Here is a 13,613-nt window from a genome sequence, read left to right as displayed (position 1 = left end):
TTCACACTCTGAAACCAACAAGCTTCCTGCAGGGTGTTGGCAAGACCTGACCCTTAGGGAAATGAGCTGGAGTAAAAAGAGTGTGAGCAGCTCCAAAAAGTCCCCTGGCCCTCTTTCTGGAGGCCATAAAGGGCACTGGTGGCCAGCATGGGTTTTTCCAGCATCAGCTCATGTGTGATGTCTGGAGCTCTCTGTGGTAGGCTTCATAATCAGGTGGGGAGTTGATGAGCAGCATTTTCCTCCCTGGATAGTGCTGGTTTCAGTTTTCTAGGAGCACAGCCCTTAAATAGTTTTGTTAGTTAAGTTTTGCCTGTTTGATCTGTTTGGGCTTTGTTTAACACTTCCAAAGTCAGAGGCACTGATGTTCCTTTACAGGTGATGCTATTGGATGCTTTGAAGGAAAGGAAATGGGTTGCAAGAGTTCTGAGGTATGGTGCTCAGGATGGTAGCACAGTTTTGGGTTTGTCAGGGCAGGGTTTGAGAGGTTCTGTCCTCTTGTCAAATCCCACTTTGGGGCTGTGGAAAACTTAAATACCTAGAGAATGCCAGGGCTTAGTTACAAATCCTTTCTAAGACTGCTTTGCCTTTACATAAGGAGATCAAAACAGGTTTCAGGGGAGGGAACTTAGCCCCGAAGAAAATTGATGTATTTTTAAGTCAGAGGGAAAGCACAGAGTCACAGAATCAGTGAGGGATGGAAGGGACCACAAGGAGCAGCCACTTCCAACCCCCTGCCATGCCCAGGGACACCCTACCCTAGAGCAGGCTGCACACAGCCTCAGCCAGCCTGGCCTCAAACACCTCCAGCCATGGGGCCTCAACCACCTCCCTGGGCAACCCATTCCAGCCTCTCACCACTCTCCTGCTCAACAACTTCCTCCTCACCTCCAGCTTTGCTCCATCCCCCCCACTCCTGTCACTCCCTGAGAGCCTCAAAAGTCCCTCCCCAGCTTTTTTGTAGCCCCCTTCACATCGGGAAGGCCACAGGGAGCATCATGATCACCTTGTCCGTCCTCCTCCATCACTGGGGCCAGGGCCTGCCACCCCCTCCGTGGCTGGAGCGTGGCAGAAGAGCCAGCTCGGCTTTGGCAGGAGCTGTTGCTTTGCAGGTGCGTGGGGGGGGCTGTGGCGCGTTTCCCTGCACGCCCCAGGCATGAGGCGGGTTCCGGAAGGCGCCAATGTGCTCCGCTGCAGCCGCTCCGCAGGGCAGCAGAGAGTGTCCCTGCGCCGCTGGGCCCCACAGCTCCCAGCCCTGCGGAGGGCAGGCCCAGGGGTGCACGTCGGGGCCAGGCAGGTTGGCATTGCCTTCTCCATGCCTTCGTCCTTAGAGCAGGGAGAGAAACACCTTCGCTTTGGGGCTCCCCAGCTCAAGGGGGTCAGGGATCTGCGGGAGAGGGTCCAGTGGAGAGCTGCGAGGGTCATTAGGGGACTGGAGCACTGCCTGGTGAGGAGAGGCTGAGGGACCTGGGGCTGCTCAGTCTGGAGAAGACTGAGAGGGGATTGGATCAATGCTTATAAACATCTGGGGGGGTCAGGACCAGGGGGGACAGGCTCTGCTCACTGCTCCCTGGGACGGGACAGGGAGCAGTGTGTGTTCCTGGAGCTGATCAAGCCAAGCCTGGCTGGGGCACTCAGTGCCATGGTCTGGTTGGTTGGGCAGGGCTGGGTGCTAGGTTGGGCTGGCTGAGCCTGGAGCTCTCTTCCAACCTGGCTGATTCTATGATTCTGTGTAAGCTGCAGCACAGGAGGCTCCAGCTCAACACAAGGGGCAACTTCTTGACTGGAAGGGTCCCAGAGCCTGGCACAGGCTGCCCAGAGAGGTTGTGGAGTCTCCTTCCCTGGAGCCTTTCCAGGCCTGTCTGGATGTGCTCCTGTAGATGTGTGTTAGATTGTGTGGTCCCGCTGTGGCAGGGGGGTTGGACTGGATGGTCTCCTCGGCTGCCTTCCACCCCTGCCCTGCTGTGTGCCCGTGGCAGCAGCGCCCGCAGGCAGTGGCAGCCCGTGGGTAAAACTCGCCGCAGGACTTGCCACAGCTGCGGGAGCGCAGGACTTAACCAGGGTGACCTAGATTGGAGGAGACAACAAAAGCTGCTGCGCTGAGGAGCAGACTGACTGCCGTTCTCCTCTGGGTAACAAAGGGCTGAAGGATGGCCAGGCTGGGCAAGCTCACTTACAGAAGAGACCTACACTTCCTGGAGGGCTGCTCTCTGTAGCAGATTCGCTTTGAACCGGAGCTTGCATCCCACAGATGTTTGTGTGCTCCTTTGCAAAGTGATGCCTCCTCCTTCGTTCCAGGCTCCCTCAGCCTGCCAGGGGATGACCTCATTAGGTTTTAAAGCCAATCAATACCTTGAACCTGTCCAAAAACAGACAGGCAGTTAGCTGAAACAAAAAAGAGCACTCAGTGGAATAGCCTCGGGGCTGGGGGGCTGGGGGGGGAGAAGGGACATAGGATTTCTGGAGGGTTTCAAATGAGGTAGCAGTCAGATGTTGTTACATTGAAATACTCAGTGGCATTCAGATGCTCTGATTTCAGCTGTCCTCCTGGAAGCGGCTGGCAACAGGAGATGACATCCTGGCTGCCCTGTACCCACCACAGCCTCCTGAGACATTAGAACCTGGCTTAACTCTTGACCCTCGGGGGGTGCTTGTTGCTTTTTGGTGGTTTGGGTTTGGTTTTTTCCCCCACATCTTTGCTTTGGTTTTATTACAAACGGGGCCTTGGAGAAATATTTTGCTTTGTTAAGTGGTTTGGTGTTAGTGCTTCTTGTTAAGTTAAGGAGTTAACCTCTAGGTAAATACAAGCCCCAGTTCCAGGGAAATAGGCTGTCACTCCAGCTGTGGCTTGAGAGATACTTTAAGTAAGTGCCATCGAGCTGTAAAGACTGATGCATCCCTACTGTGCTGTAAAAGGCAGTACTAAATTGGGTTGTGTGCAGGGGGAGGGGCAGGAGCTGGGGGCTGGGGGGACATCTGTTCTCTGCAGCATCTCCCTCCCTCTTCGCTGGGGGGGTTTCAGGCGTGAGCAAGAGCAGCTCCGGCCGCGGTAGGCTGAGGCGGCTCCTGTGCAGCACAGTGCGTGTGCAGCTCTGTGCTGGGGCCCAGTGCTGGCTGCTTGGGATGCCCAGCTCTGTTTGGGGGAGGTGCCTTCCCTTGTCCATGGACCACAGAGTACATCTGGTTGGAAAAGACCTCCAAGATCACCCAGTCCAATCTTCGACCCAGTTCTGAAGGGTCCACGCTAAACCATGTGCCTGAGGGCCAGGTCTGTGCACTGCTTTAACCCCCTCAGGGATGGTAACTCCAGCACTGCCCTGGGCAGACCATTCTAATGTTTGAGAACCCTTCCAGTGAGGAAATGGTTCCTAACATCCAGCCTGAACCTCCCCGGGTGCAGATGTAGGCATTTCCTCTGCTCCTGTCACTTGTCATCAGGAAGCAGAGGCTGCCCCCTCCTCACTCCAACCTTTCAGGTAGCTGCAGGCAGCAATGAGCTCTGCCCTGAGCCTCCTCTGCTGCAGGCTGCACACCCCCAGCTCCCTCAGCCTCTCCTCACAGGGCTCTGCTCCAGGCCCCCCCAGCTTTGTCGCCCTCTGCTGGATACTTTCCTGTACTTCAACATCTCCTGAATTCAGGAGCCCAGCACTGGACACAGCACTGCAGGTGTGGCCTGAGCAGTGCTGAGCACAGGGGCAGAAGAACCTCCCTTGTCCTGCTGCCCACACTGCTCCTGAGCCAGCCCAGGATGCCATTGGCTCTGCTGCCTACCTGGGCACTGCTGCCTCAGCTTCAGCTCCTCTCTCCCAACACCCCCAGCTCCCTCTCTGCCTGGCTGCTCTCAGCCACTCTGGCCCCAGCCTCTAGTGCTGCTTGGGGTTGTTGTGGCCAAAGTGCAGAACCCTGCCCTTGGCCTTGTTCAGTCTCATCCCATTGGCCTCTGCCCACCCATGCAGCCTGGCCAGGTCCCTCTGCAGGGCTCTGCTACCCTCCAGCAGCTCCACAGCTGCTTCTAGCTTGGTGTCATCTGCAAACTTATTGATGCTGGACTCAATCCTCTGCTCCAGATCATCAATAGAGATATTGAATGTGGAGAGAGCCTGGATTTGGAGGTGCTGGTGGCTTTGCAGCCCTTGCTGTGAACACTGATTTGCACTGTCCAAATGACTTCAGTGTTTGCAGGGTATTGCTTTCTTCAGTGACAGAGAAGGGGCATTAGTAAATGACTCTTAGCCATCACCAGTCTCTGGACAGCTAAGCAGCTGATGGGCTGGGTTAATTTCTGTGTTCAGTGCTTATTTGATAACTGGGCAGCTGTTCAGACAGGCCAGATGGACTTCACTGGAGTTCTCCTAATCAGGACAACGTCTTCACAAAAAAAAAAGGCCCATAAGAAGATGCCTCTCCATTCAGGAGAGATGTTCAGGTGCTGGAAGGTGTTTGGAGAAGGGCAGCAAGGCTGGGGAGGGGCCTGGAGCACAGCCCTGTGAGGAGAGGCTGAGGGAGCTGGGGGTGTGCAGCCTGCAGCAGAGGAGGCTCAGGGCAGAGCTCATTGCTGCCTGCAGGGAGGCTGTAGCCAGGTGGGGTTGGGCTCTGCTGCCAGGCACCCAGCAACAGAAGAAGGGGACAGAGTCTGGAGTTGTGCCAGGACAGGTCTAGGCTGGATGTTAGGAGGAAGTTGTTGTCAGAGTGATTGGCATTGGAATGGGCTGCCCAGGGAGGTGGTGGAGTCTCCATCCCTGGAGGTGTTGAAGCCAAGCCTAGCTGGGGCACTGAGTGCCATGGTCTGGTTGGTTGGCCAGGGCTGGGCGCTAGGTTGGGCTGGCTGAGCTTGGAGGTCTCTTCCAACCTGCTTGATTCTGTGATTCATTCAGCACTGGCACATCATGACAAATGGTTTGGGGACAGCGTGGTCTTCTGCCCTGTATGAGCTGTCAGATGTAGGTGGCTCATGCTTCAAACAAGAAGGACCAGCAGCGAGAACTGGGGCAATGGTTTAGTTTTCCCGTGGTTGTCTGTGTGTTGTTAGCCTCCACAGCTGCCCAGTCCTCCTTGCAGCCCTGCAGCCTGTCTCCCTCACGTTTCTGTGCTGCGTTTCTCTGCCTCCCTAACAGTCAAGCTGTAGCTTGCTCCCAAAACGTGCTGCTATGTTCTGTTGTTGTTGTTTTCCCTCCTCCCTCCTCCATCCAGTTTGTATTTTGCAGGTTTGATTAACTGTGTTCTCAGAGCTCTTTGCAAGAAGAATTACTAGCTGGGTTCTAAGACCTACAGCTTTGTTTACACGGAGATAGATTCTTTTATGGTGGAACCGTTCTCCTAAGCAAGAGGAGTGGCAAAGTGTGAATCTCTCAGTATGAGCAGTGAATGCCTTTTCAGTTGTCCTTGTTCAAGTAGGAGAAGGAAGGCTCTGAAGGAGCATTCGAGGGGGGGAAATCTGAATGCTCTCTGGCGTTATGGCTTTACCTTGGAATTGCTGCATGTGAGAATCGAGTCCTTGCAAGCATTGTTTTGCTTTTGGTGGTCCTGGCCTGGCCTGTGGTCTTTGTCCTCCAGCTGCTGGTCCAGAAGTAGAGGTCTTCTGTGCACCTTTGGTGTTCCTCTAGCCTGTGAAAGCATCTCAGAGACTCAGAAACCTCTCTTGACAGGGCTAGATGATTGTGTTTAAGCAACTGAAGTTGTGGGTTGTTTGTCTCTATAGATGGAGAACTTTGTAGGCTTCTTGCAGTGGTTTGCTGCTTTTTGTGGTTGTAGTTGTGCTTTTTTGGTTGGTTGGTTTTGCTTTTTGTTTGATGGGTGGGAGTTTTGGGTGTGGTTGGCTGTTTGGTGTGGTTGGCTGTTTGGTGTAGTTTGTTTTCTTCCTGTTTTTAAACCCAGACCATGCCCATTGCTTTTTGTTTCCTTCTTTTAACAGCACTGGAAAGGAGTGAATGAGATGAACTGTTTGGGTTAGAGTATCTCAAAGGCTGAATTATTCTCTTGGAGAGACGTTCTAAATGAGCCTGACCGAGATCCTGGATCTGTGTGAAGAGGACTAAGGATATAGGATGTCAACTGAGACAGAACTTCAAGTGGCTGTGAAAACCAGCACCAAGAAAGACTCCAAAAAGAAAGGTAGAGACTTATTACTCTTTATTCCTATGTATTTTGTCCTTTAATCAGCTCCTACATCAGCCACCTTGTGTGCAGCAGCTGTGATTCTTCTGTTCTCTGCATGCCCAGTGGCATTCTGCTGTGGGAACGTAGCATTTGATTCTCTGGCATGAACAATTACACCCAACTGAAATGCATTTAAGATGTAAGGAGGAACTTATGTATTTTAGTGCGTGGATTCTTACTCTCTCCATTTCCAACAGCTGATAAATACCTTCTTCACTTTCCAGACAGCTGCAGTGATTTTAGCAAATGGATGATTAAGGTCCTGTGGGTTGGCTCTGGGTTTTGTATCAGGAATCTTTTCATTAGTCTCTAAAAAAATTGAGAAGCAGCAATTAAAAGAATTAAAGCATTTGATTAGGAAGATGATTTAAAATCTTGATGATTAGGCCTAAATGCACAAGGGAAAAAATGATTCATTTAAGATAAATAAGCTGAGGTTTGGAAAGGAAACTCCGAGGGACTGCTGATGGGAGTGGGAATGGGACCTGAGATGTTCAAGGGAAACAGAGTGGCCTAGTGGCATCAGCAGTCAGCATCTGGGGGCAAGCAGGGAGTGAAAGGCTGTCATTTCTTTGCAGAAGGGATAGCATCTTTTTGATGTCTCCTCTGTTGTTTCTTCTGCTGGAAACTTTTGGAAACAGCAGACTCTTTTAGGAACTTGATACTTGCATTAATGAAACGTTCAGCATACAGACAGAGTGGCCAGCAGGACAAGGGAGGTCATCCTGCCCCTGTGCTCAGCACTGCTCAGCCCACACCTGCAGGGCTGTGTCCAGTGCTGGGCCACTCAACTCAGGAGAGATACTGGAAGGTGTCCAGCAGAGGGCGACAGAGCTGGGGAGGGGCCTGGAGCAGAGCCCTGTGAGGAGAGGCTGAGGGAGCTGGGGGTGTGCAGCCTGCAGCAGAGGAGGCTCAGGGCAGAGCTCATTGCTGCCTGCAGCTGCCTTTCAGATCCTGCAAGGCCACTGCAAGGTCTCCTCAAAGCCTTCTCCTCTCCAGGCTGCAGAGCCTCAACTCTTGCAGCCTGTCCTCAGAGCAGAGCTGCTGCAACCCTCTGAGCGTTTGAGGTGCTGGAGTGTGTCCAGAGGAGAGCAAAGAGGCTGCTGAGGGGTTTGGAGGGCAGCGTGTGAGGAGGGCTGAGGGAGCTGGGGCTGTTTGCTCTGGAGAAGGTTTTGGGGAGATCTTTGCTCTCTGCAGTTGCCTGAAGGGAAGCTGGAGTGAGGCTGCTGTTGGTCTCTTCTCTCAGAGGGTGCTGCATGGCAGTGCTTTCCTGGTGGTAGACGACCTGACTTTGATCCTCAAGTCAGGATAGCAAAAAGCTTAAGTGTCCCATTTTAAACTGTCTTGACTACAAATTAAAAGGAGTTGGCTGGCATCAGGACAGTTTGCATGTGCATGGGGCCTCTGGCAGAGTCACATCTTTGTCCTGGCTCTTTTCAACTCTAATGAGAGACTGGAGTCTGTCTGACTCTGTAAAGGAAAAGCTTGACATGCCCAGAAGCAAAACCCTAGACATGTAAGATCAAAGAGCAGATACCTAGTTAGTTTAAAAGCCTTTGGGGAGAAGCAGCCTTTAAACAAGGTTCCATTTTGTCATTTCTCATCTTTACCCTGCCTGCTTAATCAGTCCTGGTTTGGGTTTCTTACACCTCATTTGAATTCAATCCCTGCACTAATCAGTGCAGCCTTTGGGAGTGGGGTGGAGGTTTCTGGCTGATTGTGCCAGGGGAGGTATAGACCTCATTGCTGTCTGCAGCTCCCTGAAGGGAGGCTGTAGCCAGGTGGGGCTGGGCTCTTCTGCCAGGCAGCCAGCAACAGAACAAGGGGACACAGTCTCAAGTTGTGCCAGGGCAGGTCTAGGCTGGATGTTAGGAGGAAGTTCCTGGCAGAGAGAGTGATTGGCATTGGAATGGGCTGCCCAGGAAGGTGGTGGAGTGCCCATGGCTGGAAGTGTTGAAGCCAAGCCTGGCTGGGGCACTTAGTGCCATGGTCTGTTTGGTTGGGCAGGGCTGGGTGCTAGGTTGGGCTGGCTGAGCTTGGAGCTCTCTTCCAACCTGCCTGATTCTGTGATTCTATGATTTGAAAGTTGCAGTTTTGCTGATAGAGAGAAATCTCAATGCACTTCTTCCAGCTTCATTTCCAGATTGGAGCTTCAGTTGAAATTGATAAATGCTGTGAGCTGTGACACATCCACTGTGACTGCTCCTTTGCTCTGCTCAGACCTCACCTCCAACACTGCTTCCAGTTCTGCTGTCCCCAAGATACAAAGCACACATTGCTGCTGGAGAGGGTCCAGAGGAGGGCCACAAAGATGATCAGAGGGCTGGAGCACCTCTGCTATGAGGACAGGCTAAGGAAGCTGGGAGTGTTCTGCCTGGAGAAGAGTCTCCAGGGGGACCTTCAAGCTGCCTTCCAGTTGCTGAAGGGACTGCAGAGGACTTCTCATCAGGGTGTCTAGGGACAGGCCAAGGGGGAATGGTTTGAAGCTGAGGCAGAGCAGGGTTAGACTGGAGCTTAGGAAGAAGTTCACAGAATAGAATCAGGCAGGGCTGGAAGGGACCACAAGGAGCAGCCAGTTCCACCCCCCTGCCATGCCCAGGGACACCCTACCCTAGAGCAGGCTGCACACAGCCTCAGCCAGCCTGGCCTCAAACACCTCCAGCCATGGGGCCTCAACCACCTCCCTGGGCAACCCATTCCAGCCTCTCACCACTCTCCTGCTCAACAACTTCCTCCTCACCTCCAGCCTGACTCTCCCCATCTCCAGCTTTGCTCCATGAAGTTTTTCAGTAGGAGGGTGGTGAGAGTCTGGAGTGGGCTGCCCAGAGAGGCTGTGGCTGTGGGTGTTGAAGCCAGGTTGGATGAACCCTTGAGCAGCCAAGTCTAGTTGAGAGGCATCCCTGCCCATGATGTGGCTTTTGGAGTAGATGATCTCCTGTCTGGATGTGTTCCTCTGTGATCTGTGCTAGACTGAGTGGTCCTGCTCTGGCAGGGGGGTTGGACTGGATGAGGTCCCTTCCAACCCCTACCATCCTGTGTTCCTGTGAGAAGAGGCTGGAGCCCTCCACCCCTCCTTACTCCAACCTCCTTCCAGGTAGCTGTAGAGGTTGGGCTCTTTTCCCCAGTATCAGGGGACAGAGTGAAGCTGTGTCAGGGCAGGTTTAGGTTGGAGATTAGAAATCAAGGCCAGGCTGGATGAGGCCTTGAGCATCCTGTGATCTCTGAGGTCCTTTCGAGCCTAAGCCACTGTGTGATTGCACACCTCCTTCCCTCCGTGATGATCAGCCAGCAGCAATTAAATCAGCCTCCCTGTGATGAGCCATTTGAAGCTGTCAGATGGGTGCAGGGTCATGCATTTGTCTGGTTCCACAGCTAAGAGTCATGAATTCCAGCAAAACTCAGATCTGGTCTACAGGGTAATGAACGAGGGGGGTTGGGGGGGGGCAGTCAGGAGCTTCTTTCATTGTCAGGGAGTGGCTTTGCTTTGTTTCCTTGCCCTAGTTATGAGTTCTCCAACGATTTATGGATCCAAGCAGCAGCAGCATTAATTGATACCACTAATTGTGTCCACACGCCTGCCTCAGAGCAAATCCCCTCTGTGAAACGCTCCCTGGCAATATTAATTGCACCTCTTTGGAGTCCTGAGAGAAGTTATGAATTCATCCTCAAGTTGAAAAGAGGGTGGGAAAAATCATTAATTCTGACGTTGTGTGGCTAATAATTAACAGGAGTTATCCAATAACCTCTCATAAATTAAGAGAGCTCCTGCATCCTCCCTCAGGCGCTGCCTTACAGCCAAGGAGGTCTCTGGATGTGTTAATTGAGGCATTCTTCAGGGCTGATGGATGTTGTCTCTTGGTCGTGGTGGAAATGCTTGCTGCTGTTAATTGAGAGGCAGGTCTGCTGCCCAAGTTAAGGCTGGAGCTCTTCTTCCCTTCGCTGGGGGATCAGTAATTTGAGTGTTAAGCCTAACACTTCCTGGGAGCTTCTGTTGTGTTCTCATTCCTCAGTGTTTTAACAGGCGTCAAAGCATTCCAGTTGAAACTAGCAATTAGGAGCTTAATTCAGTGCATGTTCCAGGGAGGATTTGATTTGCTAACAGCCTGTTAAGTACAGGTGGGTGTTGCTGTGCTCCAGGGCTGCCTGCACCTTAGGGAATCAGAGAATCATAGAATGGTTTGGGTTGGAAGGGAACTCAAGGCTCAGCCAGTTCCAACCTCCTGCCATAGGCAGGGACACCTCCTTCTAGAACAGGTCCCTCAAGACCTCATCCAGCCTGGCCTTGAACACCTCCAGGGAGGTTGTGGAGCACAGAAGCACCCAAAGTGATCAAAGATCACATTTAAGGCCTCATCCATCCTGGCCTTGAACACCTCCAGGGAGGTTGTGGAGCACAGAAGCACCCAACGTGATCTATGATCACGTTGGGTGCTTCTGTGCTCCACAACCTCCCTGGGCAACCTGTGCCAGTGTCTCACCACCCTCAACCTGTGCCAGTGTCTCACCAAACATGTTATTTGCTGTCAGTGAGGATCAGCTGTGCCTCCCTTTCAGCCTCTACTCATCATTCCTGGCTTCATCCATCAAACTCCATCTAAGGAGTTGATTGAGGTACGGAGAAAGCCAGGGGCTAGGACCTGGCAAAAAGAACATCCAAAGAGGCAAAGAAATGAAGTTGTAGGGAAACTTTTTGTCCACTGGCAGTCATTTGAAAAAGCTTTCAGCAAAGTTTGTGGTGGTGGTGGTGTTTTTATTACTACTATTATTATTGTTATTATTACTATTATTGGAAAGTTTTGTTTAGAGAGTACAGGGAAGAAAAAATCTGTCATGTAATGAATGTAACAGGGCAGGAGGGACCCAATCTGCCCAGCATAGTAACTGCAGTGCCTCTAGAGGTTTGGATGAGTAGAAGGTTTCACATCTGGAAGTATGCAGAAGCATACTGTAGGCAGCTTAGGGCTCCTCTGTACAAGAGAGGAAAGATGCCCAATGGTGACCTATGAGGATGGCTGGGGGACTGGAACATCTCTGCTTTGAAGGGAGCCTGAGAGCCCTGGGACTGTTTAGTCTGGAAAAGAGCAGGCTGAGAGGGGATCTGATCAACCTCTGTAAATATTTGAATCATAGAATCAGGCAGGTTGGAAGAGAGATCCAAGCTCACCCAGCCCTGCCCAAGCAACCAGACCATGGCACTAAGTGCCCCAGCCAGGCTTGGCTTCAACACCTCCAGGCACAGCCACTCCACCACCTCCCTGGGCAGCCCATTCCAATGCCAATCACTCTCCCTGGCAAGAGCTTCCTCCTCACATCCAGCCTAGACCTGCCCTGGCACAGCTTGGATGTCTGCTGGGATGGGACCTCAACCCCTCCCTGGGCAACTGGCTCCAGTATTTCATCCTTCTCACTGCAGACAACTTCTTCCTGATGTCCAACCTCAGTCTACCCAGACATCAGAGTGCTGCTCACTGTGTAGCCATCAGCTGTATGGGCAAAGGCTGAAGGGAGCTCAAAGGCAAGTAAAGCCTGGACCATCAGGATGGTCTCAGCAATCATGGAAGCATTAAGCTGCTCGCCAGTGTCCCCTGGAATAAAGAGGGGGAACATAAACACTTAACATTGATGCCTGCATGATTCCAGCCTGTATTGCTAGGGAGAATTCCTCAGAACTTGCATAATCTTGGATAATTTATGGCAAGTAATGAGCTTGCCTGACCTCTCCTCCTATGGGGGAATGTAAATTGATTGCAGAGGCTGCTAGATCACTGCATCAAAAGCCAGTGCTGATCCCACAATTACTTCCCTAAGCTCACACCACAAATCAGGGCAGAGCTTGATGTGTAATCCAGGGGCCTTGTTTCTTGCTTGGAGCTCTGACCAGTGTATCTCACTCTCTTCCTAGTGCTAGCACAGTCATTTCATTGGTCAGCTGGTGAAGAAAGGAGTGGGGAGCAACACGGAAAGCAAAGGGGATACAGAGGCTTCAGTTGGTGTATTTAAGAAGCCAGAAAAAGAAGTGTTTAGCTGAAGGTCTTGGTAAATTAGTCCCAAAAACTGGAGTTGAAAAATAACTTTTGTGGCACAGACCTTGGTTGCTGAAGAGCTCACCAGGAGCCTGCAGTGTGAGTGCAGCCCAGACACAACCCTGTGCTGGACTGCAGCCAGAGCAGTGTGGGTAGCAGGGCAAGGGAGGGCATTCTGCCCCTTGGCTATGCTCTCCTCACACCACCTGCACTCCTGGGGGCAGCTCTGCAGCCCCCAGCACAAGCAGGACATGGAAGTGTTGGAGGCAGTGCAGAGGAGGCCACCAAGATGCTGAGAGGGCTGCAGCAGCTCTGCTGTGAGCACAGGCTGAGAGAGTTGGGGCTGTGCAGGCTGGAGAAGAGAAGGCTTGGAGGAGACCTTGGAGTGGCCTTGCAGGATCTGAAGGGGACGCCAGGAGGGCTGGGGAGGGACTATTGACAAGGTCTGGTAATGAGAGGATGAGGAGGAATGGGTTTGAAGTGGCAGAGGGAGATTGAAACAGATGTGAGGAAGAAGTTCTTTGCAGTGAGGGTGATGAGACACTGGCAGAGGTTGCCCGAGGAGGTTGTGGAGCACAGAAGCACCCAATGTGATTGGAAGTCTTTGCAGTGAGGGTGATGAGACACTGGCAGAGGTTGCCCAGGGAGGTTGGAGGTCTCTTCCAACCTGGTTGATGCTGTGATGTGGTTAGCAGATAGAGCTTCCTCTCTTTACTTGTGTAGGGATGTTTATGGAGTGCAGGTTTTGAAAGGGGCCCAGGATCTGAGGAGTCTCCTTAAAAAGGATGTGTTGTCAGCACTCCTGGGTCAGACAGGGTGTGGGGAGAACACAGCTGCCACTCCTGTGAGCATGTCAAAAAGATGGCAATGCTGGAAGGATGCTGGAGATGAAAATGAAAGCTACCTGCAGAGTTCCTTGTGTTTCTCACCTATTTCCTTTCTCTTAGCCAGGCTGTAACTGAAGCAGTGGGTTCTGTCTGTGCCTCTGTATTTAATTGCCTTAAAGAAATGCTGGGGCTAGAAGGTTAAGCACTAAAATTCTGAGGAAGCCCAGGCTGGAAGTTGCCTGTGTAAGCCTAATTTAACATCCCTTCAGGAGACAGATTTTCATAGAGTTTTTAATGAGCTGAGCTCCTGTTGCTGTTTCCTGGGGACCTTTGCCCTGTTCAGTGAATGGAAAGACAGTGGCCAGGGGAACATGCTCTGGTTGCTGCTGCTTTCTGTGCTTGACAGTCAGGCTGGAGCTGCCTGCTTTGTTTGCCTCATAGCCCAACCCACTCGTGATGAGCTCAGGTGTTGGAAGGGGAAAAAGAGAGTTAAAATCCAGCAGTAGTTGGTGGTGAGGTTGATTTGTTTCACAGGCTCACAGCATGTCAGGGGGTTGAAGGGACCCAAGGAGATCATGCAGTCCAAGCCCTCTGCCAGAGCAGGACCACA

General features: G+C 52.1%; 1 protein-coding gene across 19 annotated transcripts in view; it reads left to right on the top strand.

Annotated features, from left to right (window-relative positions):
• DAB1 (DAB adaptor protein 1) overlaps positions 1 to 13,613 on the top strand; it is a 534,753-nt gene that overhangs the window by 424,973 nt on the left and 96,167 nt on the right. For 18 of the 19 annotated variants that reach the window (XM_064146935.1, XM_064146933.1, XM_064146950.1 and 15 more), the window contains one exon: positions 5,909 to 6,108. In XM_064146935.1, coding sequence (XP_064003005.1) covers positions 6,042 to 6,108 — 67 coding nt within the window. In that variant the 5' untranslated portion in view covers positions 5,909 to 6,041. Of the gene's footprint in view, positions 1 to 5,386; positions 5,477 to 5,908; positions 6,109 to 13,613 lie in introns of those variants that run through there. The other variant, XM_064146941.1, reaches the window with a different exon arrangement.

This window comes from Pogoniulus pusillus, chromosome 8, assembly GCF_015220805.1.
Source record: "Pogoniulus pusillus isolate bPogPus1 chromosome 8, bPogPus1.pri, whole genome shotgun sequence".
Classification (NCBI taxonomy): domain Eukaryota; kingdom Metazoa; phylum Chordata; class Aves; order Piciformes; family Lybiidae; genus Pogoniulus; species Pogoniulus pusillus.
This window is presented reverse-complemented; position numbering and strand designations above follow the sequence as displayed.